General features: G+C 37.9%; 1 protein-coding gene across 1 annotated transcript in view; it reads left to right on the top strand.

Annotated features, from left to right (window-relative positions):
* The first annotated feature begins 587 nt into the window (after nt 1-587).
* The window catches only part of LOC122787655 (trafficking regulator of GLUT4 1-like), a 318,921-nt gene continuing 295,903 nt past the window's right edge, over nt 588-23,605 (top strand). Inside the window, exon 1 of the mRNA XM_044054479.1 lies at nt 588-1,445. Within this exon, the coding sequence (XP_043910414.1) occupies nt 1,050-1,445 (396 nt within the window). The 5' untranslated portion in view covers nt 588-1,049. The remainder of the gene's footprint in view (nt 1,446-23,605) is intronic.

Here is a 23,605-nt window from a genome sequence, read left to right as displayed (position 1 = left end):
AATTTTGCTGTGTATATATTCTGTCTGTAACTATCTGGTAAAAATGCTTTTATTGTATTGCTGTATTCTATATTATTAAATCATCGGCATTTCTTACTCTTGCAAAAATCACAACTCTTGCAATTTTGCATTCCACAGTACTAAATTATCATCTAAATTGTCTACTTAGAAAAATAACTTTAGACACAAAATAGAAACATGTGTGTGTCTGTGTGTGTGTGTGTGTGTGTGTGTGTCTGTGTGTGTGCGTGTGTGTATGCGCATATACATTTTAACTATACTTTGCAGAAATCAGTGTAATAATTCTCTGCATATTTTTAAAATATTTCATACTAAATTAGTAACATGCAGGAAAAAGAGAAACAGTGGAGTACACAATGCAGCTACTGAGATGCTCATTCAGAGAAAAAGCCCAGCACGCTTCTGAAAACCTATCCCGTGCAAGTGATATATTCTCAGGAGGACTGGCTAAATATTTAGAGTGAAGCTCTGGTCCCTGCTTACTGCTGATGCTGTGGAAACCAACAATTTTACAAATGCAGAGGTGGAGCATAAGTTGGCATGGAGGTGGGGGTGGGGGGGCTTGTGAGTGCATCATATAATGCTACACCCTGCTTTAATCACTTGCTAATGATTCAAAAGGCAGGAAAACATCAGCCAACTATCAGATGGCATAATGCTGGAAATCATTTCTTCCACATGCTGATGGTTCCGCCTTTCTGAAATATATTACCGTTTCTCAGCAGCAGCCCTAAATGGATCAATCCACAAGCAGTTTCCAGATCTGTTCAAGCACATGAGGCTTCAGTTTCTGCTTAAACTACCTGGTGTGCTGTCTTGGAGGCTTTGCTACAGTACATATGATATGAATAGCCTTAGCAAGACTTTCAAGGAAACATCCTGATTTTTAGTACAGAACTTTTGAAATTTCCTGGGAAGCAATTTATTTTGACCAGCATTCCTCGATCTCAAATAAGTACCAAGTAGCATTTATCTGACTAAAATGGAATATTAATTTGCAAGAAGGTTCACTTCTGAAAAGAAAAAAGATGGCTATAAATACAGACACCCAGTTTGAACAAGAACTGACTGGAAGCACAGCTGTTTTAGCTAGTGATTCTCAGGAAACAGAAAAACTCCTGACAGCAACAGATAGCAAGGAAGAAAACGGCATATCCAAGTCATTCTCTGTGACCATGTCCACTGAGAAGTCCTTTGATATTGATCAGAATGGTCATAGTGCACAGTACAAACCAGGCTCTACAGACCCGCTTGGGTCATCACCTCTTTCTCCATCAAGATTAAGTCTAGGCAGAGCTTCATCCACTGCCACTACAAATGCCCAGGACCAATCCCGGCCAAAGGACTATTTAATCCTTGCCATTATGTCCTGTTTTTGCCCTGTCTGGCCAATTAATATTGTGGGACTGGTCTTTTCTATCATGGTAAGTATATACACCATCTTTAGGCATGTTTCTCATGAGCGTTATTGTCTGCTAGCCCAAACATAATACATAGTTTTGTGTGTTTCTTCTATCATTCACTTGTTGGCCAGTATATATGTATATATGATGTGTGTGTGTGTGTGTGTGTGTGTGTGTGTGTGTGTGTGTGTGTGTGTGTGTGTGTGTGTGTGTGTGTGTGTGTGTGTGTGTGGGTGTGTGTGCGTGTGTGTGTGTGTGTGTGTGTGTGTGTGTGTGTGTGTGTGTGTGTGTGTGTGTGTGTGTGTGTGTGTGTGTGTGTGTGTGTGTGTGGGTGTGTGTAGATAGATGTGTGTGTTTAGTTTCTTCAATATTGTATATGGCCATTGTTACATTTAATGACTTAAACTACTAAAGATGGCATTGTATCACATAGCATAATGCTGGAACTCCTTCAAACATGTTATTCTGTGAAGCTGTTAGGTGAATATCCAGCTTACCCCAATCATCCTGTACATTCCAGAAAAATATTGTCTTTTCTTTTTATACATAAAAACAGTATAGTTTACTGAAATGTTGAATTTATTATGTTTTTAATGGGAGTCAAAGCATAGTAATGGTAACATTCAAAAACTGTCTTCATATCTATATATCTATTATATATATATATATATATATATATATATATATATATATATATATATATATATATATATAGTGCTCTCTTTAAGTAAGAAATAGTCCTTAAATATCAAAGCACAACATGGTAATCATCAAATATTACTGCTTTAGATTAGACTGCATGGTGACATTTCAAGATACAGATTCAATTCTGTTTTACCTTGTTGTATTCCAGCTCCAGGTCTGGTTAGCATTATCCTTATTAGATATAGTTTGGTTTGTTTATGGTTATGACAGAATTTGGAGCATTTTTGGTAAGAATGCCATGCAGAGCATACTCTCCATTTAAAGTGGGGTGAATTTTCCTTTTAAAATAATATGCTTGCACCTAGATTATGCACCACACTTGAAAGATGTTTCGTAATACAGAAACCTCACATAAAAGAACAATACAAAAACAGTATAATTCAGTACAACTGCACAGATCTGCACAGTACTCACATATGGGGAATCTATTGTTTAACAAAATGTATTTCCTGAATGCAAAATCCCAGTCCTGTCTTCCGGAATTTACAAGCTCCAGAAAGTTTTCTTATTAATATTGCAATATTGAACAAGTAAGACTTCTTTTCATCCTTGCAGGGTGCTTTTCTTTTTCCACACCTACGTGACCATGAAGTCAATATATATATATATATATATATATATATATATATATATATATATATATATATATACATATATATGTATATATATATATATATATATATATATATATATATATATATGTATATATATATATATATATATATATATATATATATATATATATATATATATATATAAGTAATGCGGTTGTGGGGGGGAAGACGCCCACATGGGAGGTTACCTCCTTGTAAAACATACTTTTTTTTCCACACTATTACCGGCAGGTTAAGCAGACGTTCTTTAATGAGACTAGCATGTACAATCTGCCGTCAGTAGGTTTTGTATTGATTTCAAATTAAGACTTTATATCTATTTTGTTGAGGTGTTCAGAAGTTTTCTAAGCCTAGTTTAGTCACAGGCTCAGGAGTAAAACTAATACCGAGCACAATGAAATTCATTGGTGTCAGCTCAATGAAGGGTATGTGTCACTGGAAATATAGTGTGAAAGTCGCTGGGGGAGGGTGAACACTTTTACCTTTAGCTACAACAGCCTTAGAAATATTTATTTTAAACAGAAGGGTACAGGGGTGCTGCTCTTTCAAATGTTTTGAGGATGGTTTTGCCCCCCCAAAAACACATTTTTGTGTGTTGTAATGAGAGTAATCTTTTTGGCAACACGTTCCCTACTTTTCTAAGTCATTCTTACTGTCCTGTGTAACACTGATTACAGGCTTTTTATTTATTTTTTTTTCAGTGTGTAACTCCTCAGCTAGGCTTAAAAAATACCTATGGCCATCAGCAATCGATATTCAAGAAGAAAATCTTTCGGGTTGCTGCATACATTCCAGCATTAGATTTGCTCTATTTTAAAACATATATGCTGACTTCAGTGGTTTTCACCTGATTCTCAATGGCTCTGATGTCTTTCTTTCCATCTCTCTCTCTCTTATTCACTTTATCAGAGCTTGTCTGCAGGTTTGTGCATAACCCATTAATCCTGAAACTGAAATTTCAACTCCAAAACTACTGCATGACTCTTTTTCTTCCAGAGGTTTCCCTAACTCAGTCCTTGCTGCTGCCACCTTCCATGATTAAAGCATTATATGCAGTGAGATAATGTTTTCCATGCATTTCTTCATGCATGGTATCATTATATGTGCATAAATAGACTACTTGTACCAGTCTTTAGTTTCTTTTATTTATTTATTTATTTATTTATTTACGAATGGTGCAGTGGTGCACCAGTTCGCGTTGTCACGTCACAACAAGAGGTTCTCCGGTTTGATTCTCAGGTGGGGTGCCTTCTGTGCGGAGTCTGCATGTCCTCCCTGCATTCGCCTGGGTTTCCTCCAGGTGCTCCAGTTTCCTCTAACATTACAAAGACAAGCGTTTGAAGCATTTCTCCCTAGGCATCCAATGAAAATTGGCTCATTCCAAGTCGGACTTTCCCGATAAAGAAAATGTTAAATAAAAATAAAATAAATACATTTTTATTTACTTATTTATTTATGTATGTCTGCATTTATTTATTTCAATTTGATAACCAGCTAAGTGGACTGGTCGACAGCTTTTTCAGCCACATCCTGAACATCATAGTACAAGACACAAACTGGGAATTATACATAGACAAAAGAATGCACAGAGGTGTACATAGTACAGTAACAAAGTTGATACAGTACATTTGTATGCTACTTACAATTATAAGTGCAAGTTATATTATTATTTAGAGTACGACGTAGGCATTCAGCCAGCAGACATTTGTTAAAAGTATGTGTTTACAATAAAGATGTAACTATAACATGAGATGCATGGATTAGCCATTGTCATGGAAGCAAGAAAATTTGTTGTCTTTAAATAGTTGTTTTTTTGTTTGCCTCTAGTATCTTTTTCTGCCTTACTTCTGCAGGTAGCCAGTTCCAGACAACTTGGCCTCACATAGAGATAGCTTTTCTCCTGTTGAGGTTTTAAAATGAGGTCTAATAAGGGTAATGCTATTTTCTTGGCTAGCAAGTGTACAGTTAAGCAGCTTGATTTATAATTTTGTTTCTGAGGAAGAATTTTACTATCAGGGTTACAGGGGAACCAGAGCTGCAACAGATGAGCTGAACACCAAGTTTATTTCACCTTTTTCAAAGCTCGTTTTTGCTGCAAATCTTTATTCTTATTCCATTTTATATTCTCATTCAGGACATTGATAGAGCCCTTAAATCTCTTCTTTCTTTTGAGAAGAAGGAGCACAAGCAGTTTTTCATGATCTCATGCTGCCCATCCCAGGGGCATGGCAGTTACAATTCCTCTGCCCTCTTTGCTTCAGAGCACAACCCGTGCTTCTTTAACCATGCTCTAGGGTATTCCATTTTAATTATCTATATCCCTGCTGGTGTAGGAAGACATCACTGCATTACATAACATCATGCCACCTCTTTAGCCCCCCCTCCCCAAGCTGGCCTCTTCTTGTTTATGCCTTTCAGTCATTTGAAGGATTCTGCCTTGCTTATTTGTGTTGTCTTTCTTCCAATGTCAGCACATTTAGGCTAAGTATCTAATTCTCCTTGAAGTGATGTGGGTTTCAAGCACTACAGCATTTTTGATGACCTTGTTTGAACTGCCTCTGTTGTATATGTAGCCTTCCAAATATACAGAATCCAGAACTAGGCATGGCTTTCCATATTGTAACTCCCTGTCCTTACCTGTCAGCCATTTAGACCAATATCTGTTTACTGTTTTCACTGCCTTACTGTATTGCTGCATTACTGTATATACTTTCATGCATTAAGAAAAATAAGAGTCTTGCTTGCGTTTCTTGTGTGTTTTTTTTTTTTTTTTTTTTTTTTTTTTTACTTGTTTGGTATTTTTTAGCAAATATTACTGGTGAACCTCTAAAGGTGACTTAAGATTGAAAACATGACACTAAGCTACACTGCAGTATACTTGTGGGGTGCATTTTTATGCTGGTCATACATATCATGTTATAGCTGATTTTGAACATGAAACTTATCTGCACTTAAGAGCAGTCTTCCTTCATAAACTGATGCTTGCAAAGATATAATCTGATTATTACTAATTAAAATCTCCAAGACAATCTTTATTGTGTGTGAAGTGGTTTGGGGAGTCCTCCAGCTCAATTTCAAACTTTATCATGACCTTTCACAGCATTATTGAAACTTGGTTCACAGTGTCGTAAATGTATTAGTATATTAGATTTGCCATTCTTCTATACGTACATGCATCATTAAACTGGAACACTAACGTCAAAACTCTGCATTAAGGCTGCTTATATATTGAAGACTATAATTCATCAGTTTTCTTTACTAAACATTATTTTACATAAAGCTGCTCCTTTTAATCTGGAATCCCTACAGTCGGTTTTCGCCAATTCATTTGTTTTGCTGCTTTTTTTTATCCATTTGCATTTCATAGGTCACTTCTTTGCTGGCCAGCAGAGCTGATATGCATGTATTCTTATCAAAGAGATCCTGGGCAACTATGTAAAAGTCAGACCCAAAAAAGTGACTTCTTCAACATTCGTTAAAATTACTGTCTGTCACTTTTGTTGCAGGACACACATAATTTGTGAGAAATCATATAAATTGCAAATGTCTTGGTATTTATTTCTGAACTTTTCTTGTAAATATTGTTAAAGGTTGTGGTTCTGTACATAAAACATAGAATTAGGTAACCACTGTAACAGTCTTTAACTTGATAATAAATACAGTTTGTCCAGCTACAGTCTTTGACTTACCTTGAGCCAGTAGTCATATCAGTAGGGATGCAGACCAGGATTTTAATATTGTACACAACATACAAAATGTAGCCACTCTTCTGTACAAATATAGTCCTCCCAGTCCCCCAGTGTGTACGTTACAGTCCTCAAAAATTACACAAACCCCCCATTTAGTCAACTAGGCATTCTGAAACAAACAAACAAACAAACAAATCCATTTAAGAAAATATAACAGTTAGCCATGATAAATGTGTTAGCTTATTTTCTAATTTAAATTCTAGCACATGACTTTGTACAAAATAAATAAAGTATTTATGTGAAAAGCATATGCTTTGCTTTACAAAGCACACAATTGGCTATACACATGCTTATCTTAGGGGTGCCTAGCTTAAATGTGAGTCATCTGGGACTGAGATTCAGGTTTGTGAGCACAAACATATCTGTTATTTCTGTTTAGTGATGGAGATTGCAGAACTTCAGCAAAGTTATTTTTCTCTGAGAAACAGATATCTGAGAGTTAGTATAATTAACAATCAGGGGTGCAGGGAGGAGAAGGTGGGTGATCCCCAATGCAGAAATGTTTTGCAGTGAATCAGCAGTGAGTTTTGATTGCTGCTGTTGCACTGTGAATTCAGTATTTAGTGATAAATCACTCATCTATCAAACTTTAGTCATGGAGTCTGATCATAGCCCTGTCTCACACACATACACACACACACACACACACACACACACACACACACACACACATATCATATATATATATATATATATATATATATATATATATATATATATATATATATATATCACACACATATACAATCTCACACACACAGTTGTATGTACATTAATGTGTGTGAGTGTATGAATATGTTCCCCAACTCAAGAATATGTGTTGTGGGACTCAACAGTGGGTTAAGTAGTTTCTTTGGCTGATCTAATACCTAAGGAAACTGACGAGGCCATCTTTATCTGCTGAAATAATCTATGCTTTTGTCCATCATTGTCCATCATTGCTGTATCTTTGTGGTTTAAACTGACTTTTGAAATGGGGTGACTGACATCATTTGTAATCCAACTGCTGTAGTTGCTAGCCATTGCAATACAACAAATTAACAAGCAACACTTATGGTCTTTTGCCCAAGCAACTTATCCAGTACAGATGACTAGGCATTGGTATTTACCATATGTGGCCATTGATGGGGAGATGCAGAAGGCTGTCCACTGTTTAAATGCCACTTGATTGTCTAAGATAGATGTCAGCTGAAAAACACATACCTTCCCCCTAATAATACTGCTCACTTTTCATGCTGATGCACTGTGTATTCACAGATCAGATGAACAGTAAGCAATCACCCCCTCAAAAAAAAACACATAAGCATCTGACCAATTGTCTTTCAGCAGATACTGTGGAGGATGTAGTGAGTGTTGGCCAAAAGAATTAAAAACAGGAAGAGCCATGTCTTGTACCATTTTGAATATCAGTACATAGTCTGGCTGCTCTCTGGGGATCATTTTCTGGTGCTCTTGTAGGACTACAAGGGTGAACATCATCTTACACGAGTCCCAGTGTTTCAGTGATTTAACTTCCAGTGATGTGTGGCAGCAGGTAAGCATATTTGGAATACCTACTGCAGCATTTTAACAGCAGAGTAACTGTATTCTGTGCCTTCTGTATGCTCCCTGCCCTTCAGCAGTCCTTCAGATAGTTTCCATCTTTCCTACACCCCACCATTCTGTCTGCCCTCTGACTTCTCAGGCTTACTTTTTAGACTTACAGTAACACCTTCACAATACCAAGCCTGATTGTTGTAATGGTGGAATAGCCGGACAGAAGATTAACTTCAAGATGTAACCACAACTCAGGCTTTCTTATTTCTGTTGGCAGTGATAACATATGTCATTCAGCGTAACTCTGTTACAATTTCAGTCTGGACTGCATAGAAGTCCTTCATCCACTGAAAATCTCCAACACTGTAGATAGCATGGCAGTATGCCGAGATAAAGCCCTGACTATGACTCAGACAACCCAAGATGAAATAGCAGCTGAGGTGTCTGATGGTGCTGGCAGGGAGGACAGGTGTACCCATACTGGGTGGAGGGACATGCCTGCATAAGGACCTCTGTCAGAGGCTGAATCTCAGAGACAGAGAGTTAATTCATTGCTAAGAAACAGGAGGTTAAAGCAGATGTGAGCACCCTATATGACCTGAGGAGCATCACTCACTTGGAGTATTCCTCCTCCTTGTTTTCTTCTAGAGTTAAACACGTCAGCAAATGGTGGTGAAACACTGGACTATTTTAAAAAAGCATGGCTGTAGTCTGATGAGCCCAGCTTCCTTGCTCCACTCTTAGGTGTAGAAAGATTGCATAGCCCATGATGTCTGAGCAGTCCTTCACATCAAGACAGAACCCATCCAGTGAAGGCATATTTCAGTATGCATCTGAAGATGATGGCAGTGAAAAGAAGGAATTATAGAGGGAGATGAAACATCTGAGGTCTGCAAAGAGTTAGGAAAAAAAAATCTCCACACTGTACTTATGTTCAAATATGGATATATGTTTATATTCTCCTTTAGCTAAAAATGAAAACAGAAGGCGTATCCTACACATTTCTCCATATATAATAACAAATTATAGTACAAAATATGAATATGCTGCAAATCAGTCACAATAATTTAGTTGTGCCTGTACCTTTCATTTCCAGCAAATATTACATTTCTTTCCTGCAGGGCACAAAGTCAGTATCTTGAATAAGTTTTTTATTTTTTGCCATCTGTCATAATTTGGGGGCCAGTCTGAAGACCTGCCATTCATCAAAGACAGCTGCCTTCTATGTATCTTCACAATCAAGGTTTACTTGTCTTGATTATGTAGTTTCCTGTTCAGAACAACTTAAATCCAGGAAAGGTGCCCTTTTGCAGCTCATACCTGTATATTTCTAATACTTACAAGCCTTATGTAGAACATAATTAATGATAAGAACTGCTTGACAAATGTAGTCTGTCCATCTCCTTACACACTGTATAAGCTACTTATATTGATCAGCAACACCTTACTATTTCTCAACAAAACTGCACTTTATTTAGTCATTTATTTACTTAACAAAGGAACTCTTTCTTTGAGGAAACTTGGCAATCAAGACCCAGGCCACAACAGTAAGAGTAAATGTAATACATAGGGATATACACAAAATAACCAGTAAATCAGCATGCTTTGTGGAAGAAACTACATTACATCATGGGGAAAAACATAAACTCAGAAAATATGTAAACTCTACAGAAGCAATAACTGGAGATCAAGACTGAATACCAGAGACTGGAATTATGAGCTAGAAATCACAGAGAGAGACACTGAAATGCCCTGTGCTGTGTCTGCATGATCTATCCGTGAACTGTTTTACTGTGTTTGCATAAAACACATCTTATCTAAGTGAATTTACTCATCACTCTATGAAAAAATCTTCCTCATATTGCCTTTAAGCCATCCCACCCCTGTATTCCAGTTGTCTATGTATAACTCAAAAATTATAAAGCAGATGGAGCAGGGTTAATATAACATATTTTGCTGCAAGTCGTGAAGGAAACATTCATCATTTTCTACACTTACATCAAATGAACTGGTGTGGGTGGGACCAGAAGCTTACATTTCTACAGTTTTGCTCTGCATGCAAGCTGCTACACTCAGACAATTGGTCCTCCCTATTCCCTATCTAAAGTCATGAAGTGGATACAAATGCCAGACATATGCATATACATTCAGATCCTTATTACAAATATAAATGTGTCTCCATTAGTACAAGCTTGATAAACACACTACTTTTCAACCACAGGGACATCTTAGGAAAGCACATTTCAAGAACACAATTAAAACATTTCCTAAGTAAATGCTTTTGTGGCACAACTTAATATAATAATCTTCTAATTTGTGTTCATATTTCCTATCTTAGTTCAATTATCCAGCCCTTATCTCTCGTTCTACAACCCCGCCCTAGTTTCCTCACTGCCATTCCTCCGAATACAAAAATGCCTCTTTTACCCCTCCCCAGAAGTTTATTGATATTTGTCAGTTGGATAAGCTTAGTTTTTTTAAACATTTTATATATATGCTATATTTTTAAGTACTATACTGTTATACTTCTTGCCTTTATTTCTATTCAACTTCAGATGTCAATAGGCATTTTATTGTTACTCATTACTGCGAATTTACTATGCATCTGTTATGTCTCTGAATGCTTATGAAGTGGGACTCCATTGAAACTGGGATTTTCCAAGTGAATTATTCTAGTCAACAAATGTTAATTAATGAATTCTCAGAACTATGCCACTGTGTTGTACTTTGTAGATCCCTCCTTATGCTATCTACATGCACACATATAGTGATGGGTACATCTATATCTATATCAATCTATATCTGTCTATAAATATATATATATATATATATATATATATATATATATATATATATATATATGGTTGCAGTTTAGAACAGCATACTCATATGAGTGAATGTTCTTCTTAATGGGATTTTAGTGGGCTATGTTTTGTGCGAGGTTATGTTGCAGTGGAGTAAAGGAATTTACCCTGACCCTGCTATTGTGTGATCTCAGAGATGGTATATATATATCTATATATATATATATATATATATATATATATATAATTAACAGCGGGTGTGGGGTTGCATGGAGGCTTGTCTCCCCTGCAAAAAATTTGTTTTAGTACTTGTTTTCAATCATTTTAGGTTCATTCTCTTATGTTTGCTCTTTTGAGTTTTCCATATTTCATTAGACATTATATATATATATATATATATATATATATATATATATATATATAGTCTAAAATACACAATATTGGAGGAAAAAAAAACATCCACTGTACATATCCCTGAAGCTTCAACACAGCAAACGATATCTAATGGATATGATAAACAAAAAACACCTATAGCACAACCCCCAAGAGTTCCTTCAACACAGTACAACATACAAGTTTAACTGAAGAAAATATTATGTACTATAGCACATAAAGAAATCATCTAGATATCTGCATTTATGCAAAGGGGTTCCACTCCAACATACACCCCTCACTTATACATATTAATTCCACAGAATGCCTTATTTACCAGCACAATGTACTAGAAACCCTTAGAATGACATCAACTATTTACCAAATGTTGAAAGTAATTATTTTGTCCTGATACTTAGGCATCATTCTTGGTGAGGCAAGATGTTACTCAAGACCACAGCTTCCCTGCCTCTGTCAAGAAAATTGTGGCACATACCTTTCTGCATGTTCCTTGGGGGTACAGAACCTAAGCTCATTAACTTCCATGTGGGCCATCTGAAGGCTGTAGCTGTATTTGTAAGTTTAAGAGGCCTCATGGCCCTGACAATGTTACTAATTTTGAGCCCATACAGGCAAGCTCTAGGTTATGTTGTTCTTGTGCAGTCTGGCAAGTAAGGAGTCAGTGTGTCATATACTAGCATCACCAATCACTAGAATATTTCCTTCAGTTTTAGCTGGATTTTATGACTTTATGAGCTTCTACTTACCTATGTGGTAACTAATTCAGATTATGTTTCTGAACTTCTCACACTTTGCTTTGAGCTTAGTATCATTGCTCTCAAATGTCCAGATTTTTGCCTCATAGTTTAGTCTATTCCTCATAAAAATTGTGTTTTTTCTGGCAAATTATTGGTAAATCATTGAGAACCAAAGTCAGAAAATAATGACATACATTTGAATTTCAGAATTCATACCCTTCAGAAAAGTCATGCTAATGCAAAACCTGTTATTCTATCAACTTTCTAAGTTTGTAAGAGCAGTATTTAAAAATTGTGCTTACTTTTGCCCCCCCCCCCCCATTATTTTGGCTTTGTCCAGATTTCCTGTTCTAAGAGGTTGATGAGATGTATACTTAGTATAATTTCACACGGTGGTGGTGCTGCTCGATTCTCAGCTAGACCGTCTTCTGTGTGGAGACATGCGTGAATGGGCGTACCTTCGTTGAAGGTTGTGCATCAGGGCCAGCAACTCGGCACGTAAAAATCTACTGCCAATCATTGGCTGACCGGAGTTCCGCTGTGGCGACCACTAACCAGGAAAAGCCGAAAGACATAACAACAACAACCATTTGGATACTGGCTGTACTTTAATATTGATGCCTGCAAATCACTATACCACACGCCTCTCTGTAGTACCAAATTTACTGTTTTTTTTTTTTTTTCTGTTTCCTGACATATTCAGACCAACACCATTTACCCAATGACAATTTCAAACAAGCTAGATTAAGAACCATTATATTTGTACTTCATTCTTATCTACTGAATAATGTTTACTGTACCCTACAATTTGTGTATTTAATAATGCAGATAATGCAGGTATTGTTCTGTAAAGTATTGTCTTGTAAGGTTAACAGAGGAAAGGCAAATGCTTCTTGATATTTCCTATGCATGCATATTTTACATAGACTGCAAAAGGCATGCTATAAATCTTGAAAAGGAATTTTGAAGATGAAAAGGTAAATCCTCAAGTAAATGACACAGATAAAATTCTTTACGCACAAAAGGACATGCTGAAGCTCTGAGTTCTTCTTTTGGACCTTTTAAGTTACAATTACAAATAAAACAATAGCCTGCCTTTGTATATCACTTTTTCTCACACCTGGCCCTGTAATTGTCATATCCCAGACAGCAGTATACTGTTGCCAAGACATCCATTATGCAGAGATTAAATTAGGTCAGTACTTTACTGACTGGACCTGTTCCATGTAAGAAAAGGTATTTTACAGTTTAGAGAAGGAGGGAAGAAAGGAGGTCGCTCGCTGATTACTACGGCATAATACAGGCAAAAGTTAATAGCTTTAAGATGCATTTGTTAGAATCTGTGCTGCGAGGTTACTTGCACAGAGTTCAACTGAATTGCTCAGAGCTATAGTAAGGTGTTCGTCTCAAGTTCCCAACTTTGTAGAGAGAGACAGCCCAACATGAACCTGTACTTTTCTACCTCTTAGCACAAGAATTCTGGACAAAACCAATAATAATGGGGGACAAAGATTTATAAACATAGGAAGTTGCTAGAATAACAGATTTTGTATTAGGATGCATTTTTGAAGGATATGAAGTCTGAAAAGTAAATGTTTATCATTGCTTAGAGACTCTAATCCTCAGTGATTTGCCAGGACACCACAAATTTTATGAGGGACATACCAACAATAGTAGGCAAAAATCAAGCCATTTTGCAAACTTCTTGACAGTTGACAGGTATACGTGAAGCTGATTAATTAAATAATAATATGAAAAGTAACACTAGACTACCTAGCTGATATGATGACGGTAGTAACAGGAATGGACAGGCAGAACAAGCACAGTCTTATTAGAAATTATTGTTATTCTCAACCTGATGCAGTTGTCAGTAAGTAAATCTTGCACAACTAATGAATGTTAACATAAGTACCGTCTGAATGACTGTGCTAAAAGCTTGGCAAATATTAGTAAATCAAAGTTATGCATGCAACATGTGCAAATTCAAATCCTGTAGCATTCATTCCCTTACTCTGTCATTTTGAACAATGATTTCAGCAGCATTTACTGTCCTTTATAACTTTTTTCTTCTGCCACTCACATAAGATAATGACATTCAGATTACTTTTTGATTTTATTCTTCCAGACATATGTGAAAAGCTTTATCATGGTATGAATGCAAGTTCAATATATTGGTTCAGTTTACAACATGGCAGGGTGATAGCTCCAGCATTGCTGATATAAACTTCTTGTCTCGTAAGGTACATGGCAAACCATAAATGCATTATATGCAGGTGAACAGCTGCTTTTCTTGAAGATGTAGCTATATCCCTGTTTAGTAAAAACTGCAAAAAAGATCCGGCAAAGCTAGAGTCTTCATTTTGTAATACCTTTAAACTCCTGTAGTGGAGGCCCATGGGATATATGCAAATTAGCTCTTAAGAACATACCAGTGTTTCAGCTAAATGGCTTATGAATGCCCAAATGTCCATGACATTTTACTTTCACTTTTTAAAGTCTTTATTGATGCTCTGTGTTTCTAAAGTATGGTCAAACAATCCACTTGTGCTGTAACGATGAGCTCAGAAAAAGGCTGCTAGTGACATTTGATTTTATTGGCTTGTAGGCACCAGTAAAAACCTTAAAAAAGTACAAGAAAAAAAATTGGGTATTCAGAAGCCATGTAGTTTTTACTGAATGGATTGCCTGTGTGACCTTTCTATCCCTTCTTTGGGTTTTAGGATTTTGTTTTATGTATATATTTACCAGATAAATTCACTAGGACAAATGCCTTTTAAAGGCAACTTATTCCTTAAAAACTGCAAGAAAAACCCACCCTAGGGTTACATTCAGGGCAATAAAGCCAAACCCCACTAGCTGTGGAAATAAATGTTTTGGCCTTTTTATTGACCTCATCAGAACAGCACAGCACAGCATAAGTGGATAATCTGGCTATACTTCAGAAACACGAGGTACTTACACCCAGCTGATGCCCATAATCATTGAATTGCCTGCAAAATATCCCAACTAACATCCAGACCAAAAGGCCAAAACATGCATGTCCAGTGCTAGTGGAATTTGGCTTTATTGCCCTGAATGTAACCATAAAGACTTAAAATGTAAATAAGTCATGGACATTCAGAATCCATGTAGCTAAAACACCTGATTTCCTTAAGACATCATAAGTTCATAGGTTTATAGGAGGTTACTAGGCTAATGGCCATAGGGCCTTTACAAGCCTAGCCATGTAATAACCTAAGTACCCTTATTGACCATAGTTAGATGGTTGTTGTTAGAGCAATTATGTGGCCAGCACCAAAAGCCCCTGTCCATGAGGGACATGGGTGCCACCCCCAGGGTGAATTTACAGTCACCCATCCAGTTGTCAAGGTTGTGCTTGAATAGGGTAATTGAGAAGCTCTGCTTTACATGGAGTGTGAGCTTATTCCAGAGGAGCGGCAATTGCTGGGAGCTATATCTGTCTCTCTAGCATGTGCTGTTAATGTCACAGGCTAGGTTGAAATCCCTGGAGCAAGTTATTCTTTTTCCATGTGATTTGTGGATGTGCAACATTTTCATTAGGGCAGGGTCCGAGACTGCTCTGTAGGCCAGGCACAGGTCACCTGTCAGCAGCCTGTATGATACAGAGTACAGTGACAGGGCTTTCAGTTTTCCCATGTATGTCATGTTTGGAGGCCCTGGATTCTCTTAGTTAGAAACCTCTGTGGTCTTTCCAGTTGCTGCACATGTCTGGTGAGGTACATACAGAAGGGAGCATTGTACTCAATTAGTGGACTGATAAGGGTCAAGTGCACGGGAGCTATAACCTCCCTGGTCTTGAATGTGATGCCCTTATTTATGAGATGTGCAATGTACAATGCTTTTCTTACAACTACAAACACACAGTGATCAAAGTTTATATTCCTATCAACCTGTGTTTCTAAGCCTCACACCACGGAGTTTGAGCTTAGAGGAGTGCTATCTATATCATAATTACCAGGGACTACTTCTTTGCCAAATGGGATAATGAGGCATTTTTTGCATTAAGTTTTAGTCTGTGAGTTTGGCACTAATCATTTGTCTGTGTCAGCCCTTTCTGTAATATGTTAACATTGTTGGGGGACTCTATGATTGTGCCAGTTTACAGTCATCTGCAAACTTGGTATGTCAAGGCCATCTACCTTCACCTGGACTTCAGAGAAATAGATTCCAAACAGTAGAGGACCCAGCACAGATCCTTGTGGTACCCCACTGGTAACTGGTCTACTGGTGGAGGTGGGCTCTCCAACTTTGACAGTGTGTGTTCTTTCAGTGAGCCGGTTTGTTACCCATCTTGTAATGTATAGGTTAATCCCCAGCTGGAAGAGTTTCTCAATAATACCTGAATGGTGGATTGTATCAAAGGCCTTGGCTAAATCAAGATAAGCGGTATGTACTGTTTTGCCCTTATCCAGGGCTTTGGTGTCATTCTCAAGGAAGCCCACTAAGTTTAATAAGCAAGATCTACCCTTGACGAAACTAAACTAGGTTGGGTCAAGGGTTTGAAGGTCACCTATGTCCTTGTGAATAAGGTCCATGATGATTCATTCCATGGCTCTACAGATACGACTGGTTAGGCTTATGGGTCAATAGTTCCCAGGGTCAGTTGATGGACCCCCTTTGAGAAAGGGAATTACTGTTGCTGTTCTCCACTGTGCCAGGACAAAGCTAATTCTCTGGCTATGGTTAAAGAGGGTGCTGAGTGGTTTCACTAGATCTTGTTTTAGATTGTTTATTAAGCATCCTGGAATGTTATCTGGTCCCATAGAGGCCATGTTTTTCACCCTGGAGAGTGCTTGTATGACCTGTTCTGTTGAGGTACTCTGTAGAGGATTGTTATCAGGAATGCTTTGGGGGATGTCTGGTGGGGACAGTGGGGTGAAGTTATTGCCAAATCTGTCGACTAGCAGGTTAGCAATTTCCGCAGGTTCAGTGTGAGTGGTACCATCCACTATAAGTTCGGCACACAGCTGGGCATTCCCTTTTAGATTTCAGACATAGCTAAAGGATGCCTTAGGTTGTCTTTAGCTAGGGATGCTAATTTACACTTGTTGCTAGCCTTAGAGGGCTTAACAAGATATATGATTTTCTTGTTAAAGCTGTGGAGGGTATTCTTCCTCTATTGAGTAAGTTCCTTCCTGTTCTTAGATGTCACTTTCTTGTTTTGTTGCTGATTTATACTTACAGTCCACCACAGTGGCTTGCTTTTTTTGGAAGACCTGGTTTCATTCCGGTTGGGTACAGCCAAGGCAATGCATTTGTATAAGTGGCTGTATAGGGAATTTGTGTACTCCTCTGCATAGGAGTCATTGTTGGCTATGTTGGCAGGGGCTTTGAAACTTTTTATACCATAGCTTAGTAGGCAATAGTTTGCTTTGGAGAAATTTTTTATTTTTGATTTACTCATGTAGGGATGTCAGGTTTGATCTTTACTTCAAACTAGACAGATTTACGGTCTGATCTTACCAGGGAGGGCAACACACAGAGGGTAGTACTCCCCCATGTTGGTGAGCACTAGGTCCAGGACATTTGAATCCCTTCTGGGGGTGCAGACCAACTGTTCCAGGGTATTTGAATTAACAAAGTCCAGGAACCTCATAGCAATTGTGTTTTTGCTCATATAAGTTGTCCAGTTGATGGAAAGAGAGTTGAAATCTCCCATGACCAAGGTGTTTGATTCTATACTAAGTGACTCTAGCAAGTCTAGGTATTGAGTGTGCTTCTTCTGGTTCATGTAGGGGTATTTTACCTATAGTTAACTGGACCTGGAGTAGCTCAAGACATTCGTACTGTTTCACCAGTCTTAATGTGTATTTGGATTTAATAATGATGAATACACATCCACTTCTGGTTGTTTCCTGCTTGTTTTGTGGTCTAAACATGTGAAGGGCATTGTAGCCTTGTACAGCCAGAGTGAACTGAGTGGCCTTGAACCAGGTCTCGGTGGCTGCACAAATATCAGCATCTTCCAAGGTGGCGAGTGCTTCCAGGGAGTGCAGTTTACTGTTTAGGGTCCTAGCATTAAGCAGCATGACCTTCAGTTTGTCTTTAGTGGATTTGTTTACATCAGAAGTTTTGTTGTTTGGACATTGCCTAAAAAAGGCACTATGGGGCAGGCAAGTATCTTTGCCAGTATCTCAAAGCCTTGAGGAGACAGGAGAAGGCCATCTCTGGCAAAGAAGCATGGACTGTCGACCATGTCTTCCCAGGCAGACAGATACTGTCATACCTCTCAACTGTCCAAATTTTCACAGAACATCCAGATCTTTGCCTCATATTTTTGGTCTGTTCTTCATAAAATTTTGGTTTTCTGGCAAATCATTGAGAACTGAAGTCAGAAAATAATGCTAGACATTTTAGTCGCAAACTTCATACCCTTCAGAAAATCTGTGTCAATGTAAAACCTGGTATTCTATCAACTTTCTAAGTTTGTAAGAGCAATATTTAAAAATTGTCCCTATTTTTGGCCTTTGTCCCTCCATTATTTATGGCTTTGTCCAGATTTCTTGCAGTAATAGGTTGAGAGGTATGGATACTGGATCCCACTAGAGTGACACCAGAAGCTAAGCCAATTATTGAAATCAATCATTTTTTTGTCTGCATTATGGCCTCATCCTAGGTGAAGGTAGAATGCTCCTTAGGGCCAGGGGCATACCTCTCAACTGTATTGATTTTCACAGAATGTCCAGATTTTTACCTCATATTTTGGTCCATTTTTCATAAAATTGTGGTTTTCTGGCAAATTAGTGGCAAATAATTAAAGATTTAAGTTAGAAAATAATAACAGACATTTGAGTTTCAGACTTCATACCCTTGAGAAAATTCATGCTAATGTAAAACCTGTTATTCTATCAAATGTCTAAGTTTGTAAAAGCAATATTTAAAAAATTCTCCCTTTTTTGGGTCTTTATTTATGACTTTGTCCAGATTTTTTGCTCTTAGACTATGAGTTATGGCTAGGGACATACCTGCCTGGGACACATAATCTGAGAGTTCAGTCATGTCTCTCTTCATACAGTCCAGATAAATACTCTCAAGTCATTCACACCAACATGTACTATGACAGAGTCTTAACCGTACATGTTGCTTAGTGACTTGAGTGTGTGAGTGATTTGATGGATCCTGGCACCTGACTGGCAGATGACCATGACCTTTTCCTTGCTCAACCTGGTGAGAGGGTCATCTGTGTGTCTCTCTCTATTGAGTCGCATATGACCAGAACATTAGGTTTTGAGGTGTTTTACCTTAGGGGCTTAATTGTTGAGATACTGATATGTGTGTTGTTATGTGTAGTGGTGCATTCTGTTTGTGTACCACTATGTGTATGTTGTTTGCGCTTGGGAGGTATCTGGTCTTTTGGTAGGCTCTTAGTGAGTACCTCCATGTATGTGGGTTTATGTGTCTTGAACTTATCATGTGTGAGAGGGGAACTGTGTGTGCTGACAACCAATTGTATGTCTTGTATATTGTTATGTGAGAGGACTGATTCTAATTTCATGGTATAGTTACAGCTCAAACATGCTGTGTTTGCCTTAGGAGCAAGTAGTTGTCAGTATAAATGAGGCAATTACTACATTGCCTCAGGATGCCCATTTCAATCATTTCAGCTGGAGAAATGGTGGGAAACTGTCCATCCATTATGGCAGCTATATGTTTATTGTAGTAACTACTGGGGATGGACTAGATGGACTGGGGTTTGTTGTGAAACTAACAAGGGTCCTATTCTCTGGACGACTAATGGTGGAAGACTGCATCAACATCTCAGAATGCGCAATTCAGTTGCTTGCTAGGTAGCAATGCACAACTGCATTGTGCACATAGAGGCAGTGGAGCTAAGGAGGGTTCTCTAGCAAGTATCAAGGGAAAATTGAGTTTCTAAGCATTTGCATCTATACACAGCAGCACTAAACCCTGTAGCATGGTGTGCAGCTATGCACAAATACTGGGCTTAAACACAAGCAAAGCTAAACAGTTTTAATACAAATTAACCAATAGGAAAACCCAAAACTGAGCCTTTTTCAATCAATCCCCAATTTAGATGGGTCCTGGGCTGCACACTTCTGCCACAAGGGTGCAGGAGGGCTTCTTAATGTTGGATGGCTGGTTTTAGTGCTCAGGTAATACCAAACAGCCTACATTCAGCAATTCTGAATCTAGCCTATGCTATGAAATACAGAAGTACTAGAAATTCAAAGTGCAGAAAAAAAAGTCACATCAGTACAAACAGCAAAAATGAAGCAGGAATTAAGCAAGATACAGTTAAAGAAGTACAATGCAAGTCTAAAATATACTTATTTTTTGTGAACACAGTGGATGCCTTGGATTTAGTTCAGATACACTCCAGATCTCTGGCTAAAATAGAAAGTCATTTGAATATATCCCATGGGCCTCCATTACAGGAGGTTTAAGGTATCACACAGTAGAAACTTTAGCTTGGCTGAGTTTTTCCTTGCAATATTTACTAAATGGTTTGTCCATATCACCTTTTTACCCTTTGGTTTGGATTTAACTCGTTCCCTCCAGTGCAGCTCTTTTGACTGTGTACCTTTAACTCCCAGTGGGTGTGGCTAGAGCCTTTAAAAAATGAAGTTATTACCTTAGAGTTCTGACAAATACTCATTGGCAGAGGTCAAATACTAGTATAACTGTGTTTGCCATCATGCATGCTTCAAGATAAAATATCCTGATACAGTGTATGTAGCATGGTATTGGAATTATTAATGCAAATATGAACAAACAATATTTGTCACCTAGAGGCACAGTAGGAGGTAACTGCAGAAACACCTGGAGGTGCACTTGGCTGTAATGAGTTAAGGACAACCTAGCAACTCTAAGTAACTTGCAAATGCAAACTAAGGGAATCAAACTCAAGGCTATAAGAAGATGCACATAAACTCATAACCTTAATCCGCTGTGCTAAACTGCTAGATTACATCTTTCTATAATCCAAGCCCTTAGCTGGTTCTAAAGTTGATTTGATCATGTCTGTCTTTCTGATGTAAACAGAAAGATAGACGTATTCATGTTTTCAGAAATCCTTTTTGTTCCTCTTCATCATCACTGGCTCTATCAGCTTCTCCTTTTCTCTAGACTTCTCTGAAAGAAGCTGGGGGCAGCAGAGAACTTAATGGCATCCTGGGGGATTTTGCTGTCACCTTCATGTAGGGGATTATTATTTAATAACATACCCCATTACACACTCATCACTTTGCTGTTCCATGTTTATGTCAAGGAGAGGGTACACAATGGCGATGTGTGGCATATTGTCCCACCCTTCCCTGGCAGCAACTCAGCCAAGTGCACCACCCTTTCCCATCCTTGGAATACACCCTCTTACTGCAACATCCCCAGCCTCCACTAGGGTTCATTGCAGGGAACTCCCATTTAACTGCCCCCCAAAAATGTGCATGCCCATCCCTCTCTTCCAGTTACTCAGATATCTGAACTGTTAATTGAACCTGTGTCGCCTAGGCCATAGACAAGTCTTTATTCCTTTATGATACTGTGCTGGCAGATTGATGTAAACATATTCTGATGCAACAGATTCCCATCTGCTCAACAACAAATTACATTAGTATATAAGCTGTTTTTAGAGATAGATTCTCTACAGGGGAAATTGGTAGCTCAGACTAGCTATGGAAAGGCAAACCCAGGCTCCTTAGGCAACTTATTGTCTTTGTTTTCTTTTCTAATCCACTTACTGCTGCAACTCCAGTGGAATCCATAACTTACAAAGACATTTCTAGAGTTATATTGGTTCAGGGTTACCACCCTAGGGTGACAGAGTACATCAGTGACCAGCAAGTAAAGCCAAGAAACTGTTCTGCAGCACATAGTCTGTGCATGCTGGCTATGTAAAGTGTTCCATCAAATACAAAACACAGAAGGAAGATTGCAGGAAAGTTCAGTTATTCATGTAATATTTCATGCCCAGATACAAATAAATAATTCATGAGGCAGATATATCACCAGAAATGAAGTTACTAACTTGTTATCATAATTGTGCCATTCAGACATATACAAAGCAAGCGATTATCACAGTGGCAAAGAAACTGCACCATGTATGAAAATAATGCTGTGCAGACGCCTTTTTAGAGAAAGTAAATGTAAGTGCCTCTGTATGCCTGGATCGGAGTTGTTTTGATATTTTTCCCTCAGAGAACACAGACCCTGCTAGGGACCCATTTGGCCCATCAGGTCTCCTTACTACTTATAAGTTGCAAGCCCCTACCTGTCTAACAGTTTATCCATCATCTCCACATGCAATCATTGTAAGTGTCCTTATACCTTGCGCATGCATTCCTGAACACTTTTTACCCTATTAAATCTTCAGTAAGATTATTTCAGTCATCCTCCACTGCTTATAATATTTCCTCATATCTTACTGGCACTACCCACAATGCATCTCCAGGCAATGTCTTACTGGTTTTATGTGTTTCTTTTTTGAATATGATATTCACTTGGGACTGTGTGATTCCACTGGAGTATCCAAATGTTTCTAGCATGCCCCATTTCTGCTTGCTTTTTTAAAGAACAGTTGTGCTATGTTCTCTGATACAGTGCATGGCCATTTTGGTTATCCTCTTCTAACATACTTCTACCCCATTTATTATGTCATGCTAATAAAGTCTCCAGAGACATAGAAAATACCCCAGCCTGGTGTCTTTATACAATGAAGAATAAAATCTTATTTTCTAGTTGTGATTGTTTTGTGGCGTGCAGTTTTTCAACAGTCTTCTTTTTGATTTCTCACAAAGTGTGCTTTCATTTAGGCCATCAGATTGACTATGCTCATTTCTATTTCCCATGCTGTTTATATTTTTGCTGTTGTTATCATTCCCATAATTGTGTTTTGCATTCCTGCTGCAGTTATGGTATCTATACAAATTATTTAGCACTTTATTTCTGCATTGTGTTTAAACCGCCATGTTGTAATTTCTCTAGTCTTATCAAGTCTGTTTTTCTTCATCCACTTTTTCACAATTCTTGTTGTATAATTTTTGTGATATCAGCAAAAAGGCAAACATTTTCTTCTGCATGCCAAGCTAGAAAGACAAAGACAAGGATATTCCCTATGGAATCCTGCTTGTTAGCATCCTTTCGCCTGAGTAAATTCTACATAGTATAAATCTCTATAGCCCATTATTAATATAGTATATGTAATATCATCCAAAGGGACAATCTAAGTCTGCCTGATTGGCTTACTAAACCTTCAAGAGATACCATATCAAAAGTTTTGCTAAGTACAATCAAACGGAAACAAAGGAGTAAAGCAACGAGAAAGGTGGTAGCTTAAAATAAATGCAAAATACTTGTTATTTTCTTTATAAAGCCTTTCTATGTTGTCATACACAATAGAATGCATTCTGTAGTTTAGGTTAAAGTTTTGTTTTGTTTTGCCTTTGCTTAAAGTTTAAGTAGAATATACCCATTGTCATCTTTTGATATAATACTGTGGTTATGCAGGAAAATGCCTTTATTAGTTTGCACTCATGTCTTTCCTGTTGTGTAGCCATACAGCTTTGTGCCCTGTGTCCCATTTCAAAGTCCCATACGAAGCCAAAGCTTTCAGGTCTGTGCCAGCTTTTCAATCGCTAACTAATCTGCATGACGTAAAGAACAGCA

This window comes from Protopterus annectens, chromosome 13.part0 (assembly GCF_019279795.1).
Source record: "Protopterus annectens isolate FY-2018-M chromosome 13.part0, PAN1.0, whole genome shotgun sequence".
Lineage (NCBI taxonomy): Eukaryota > Metazoa > Chordata > Ceratodontiformes > Protopteridae > Protopterus > Protopterus annectens.
Note: the sequence above shows the minus strand (reverse complement) of the source record. Positions and strands in the feature narration are given on the sequence as shown.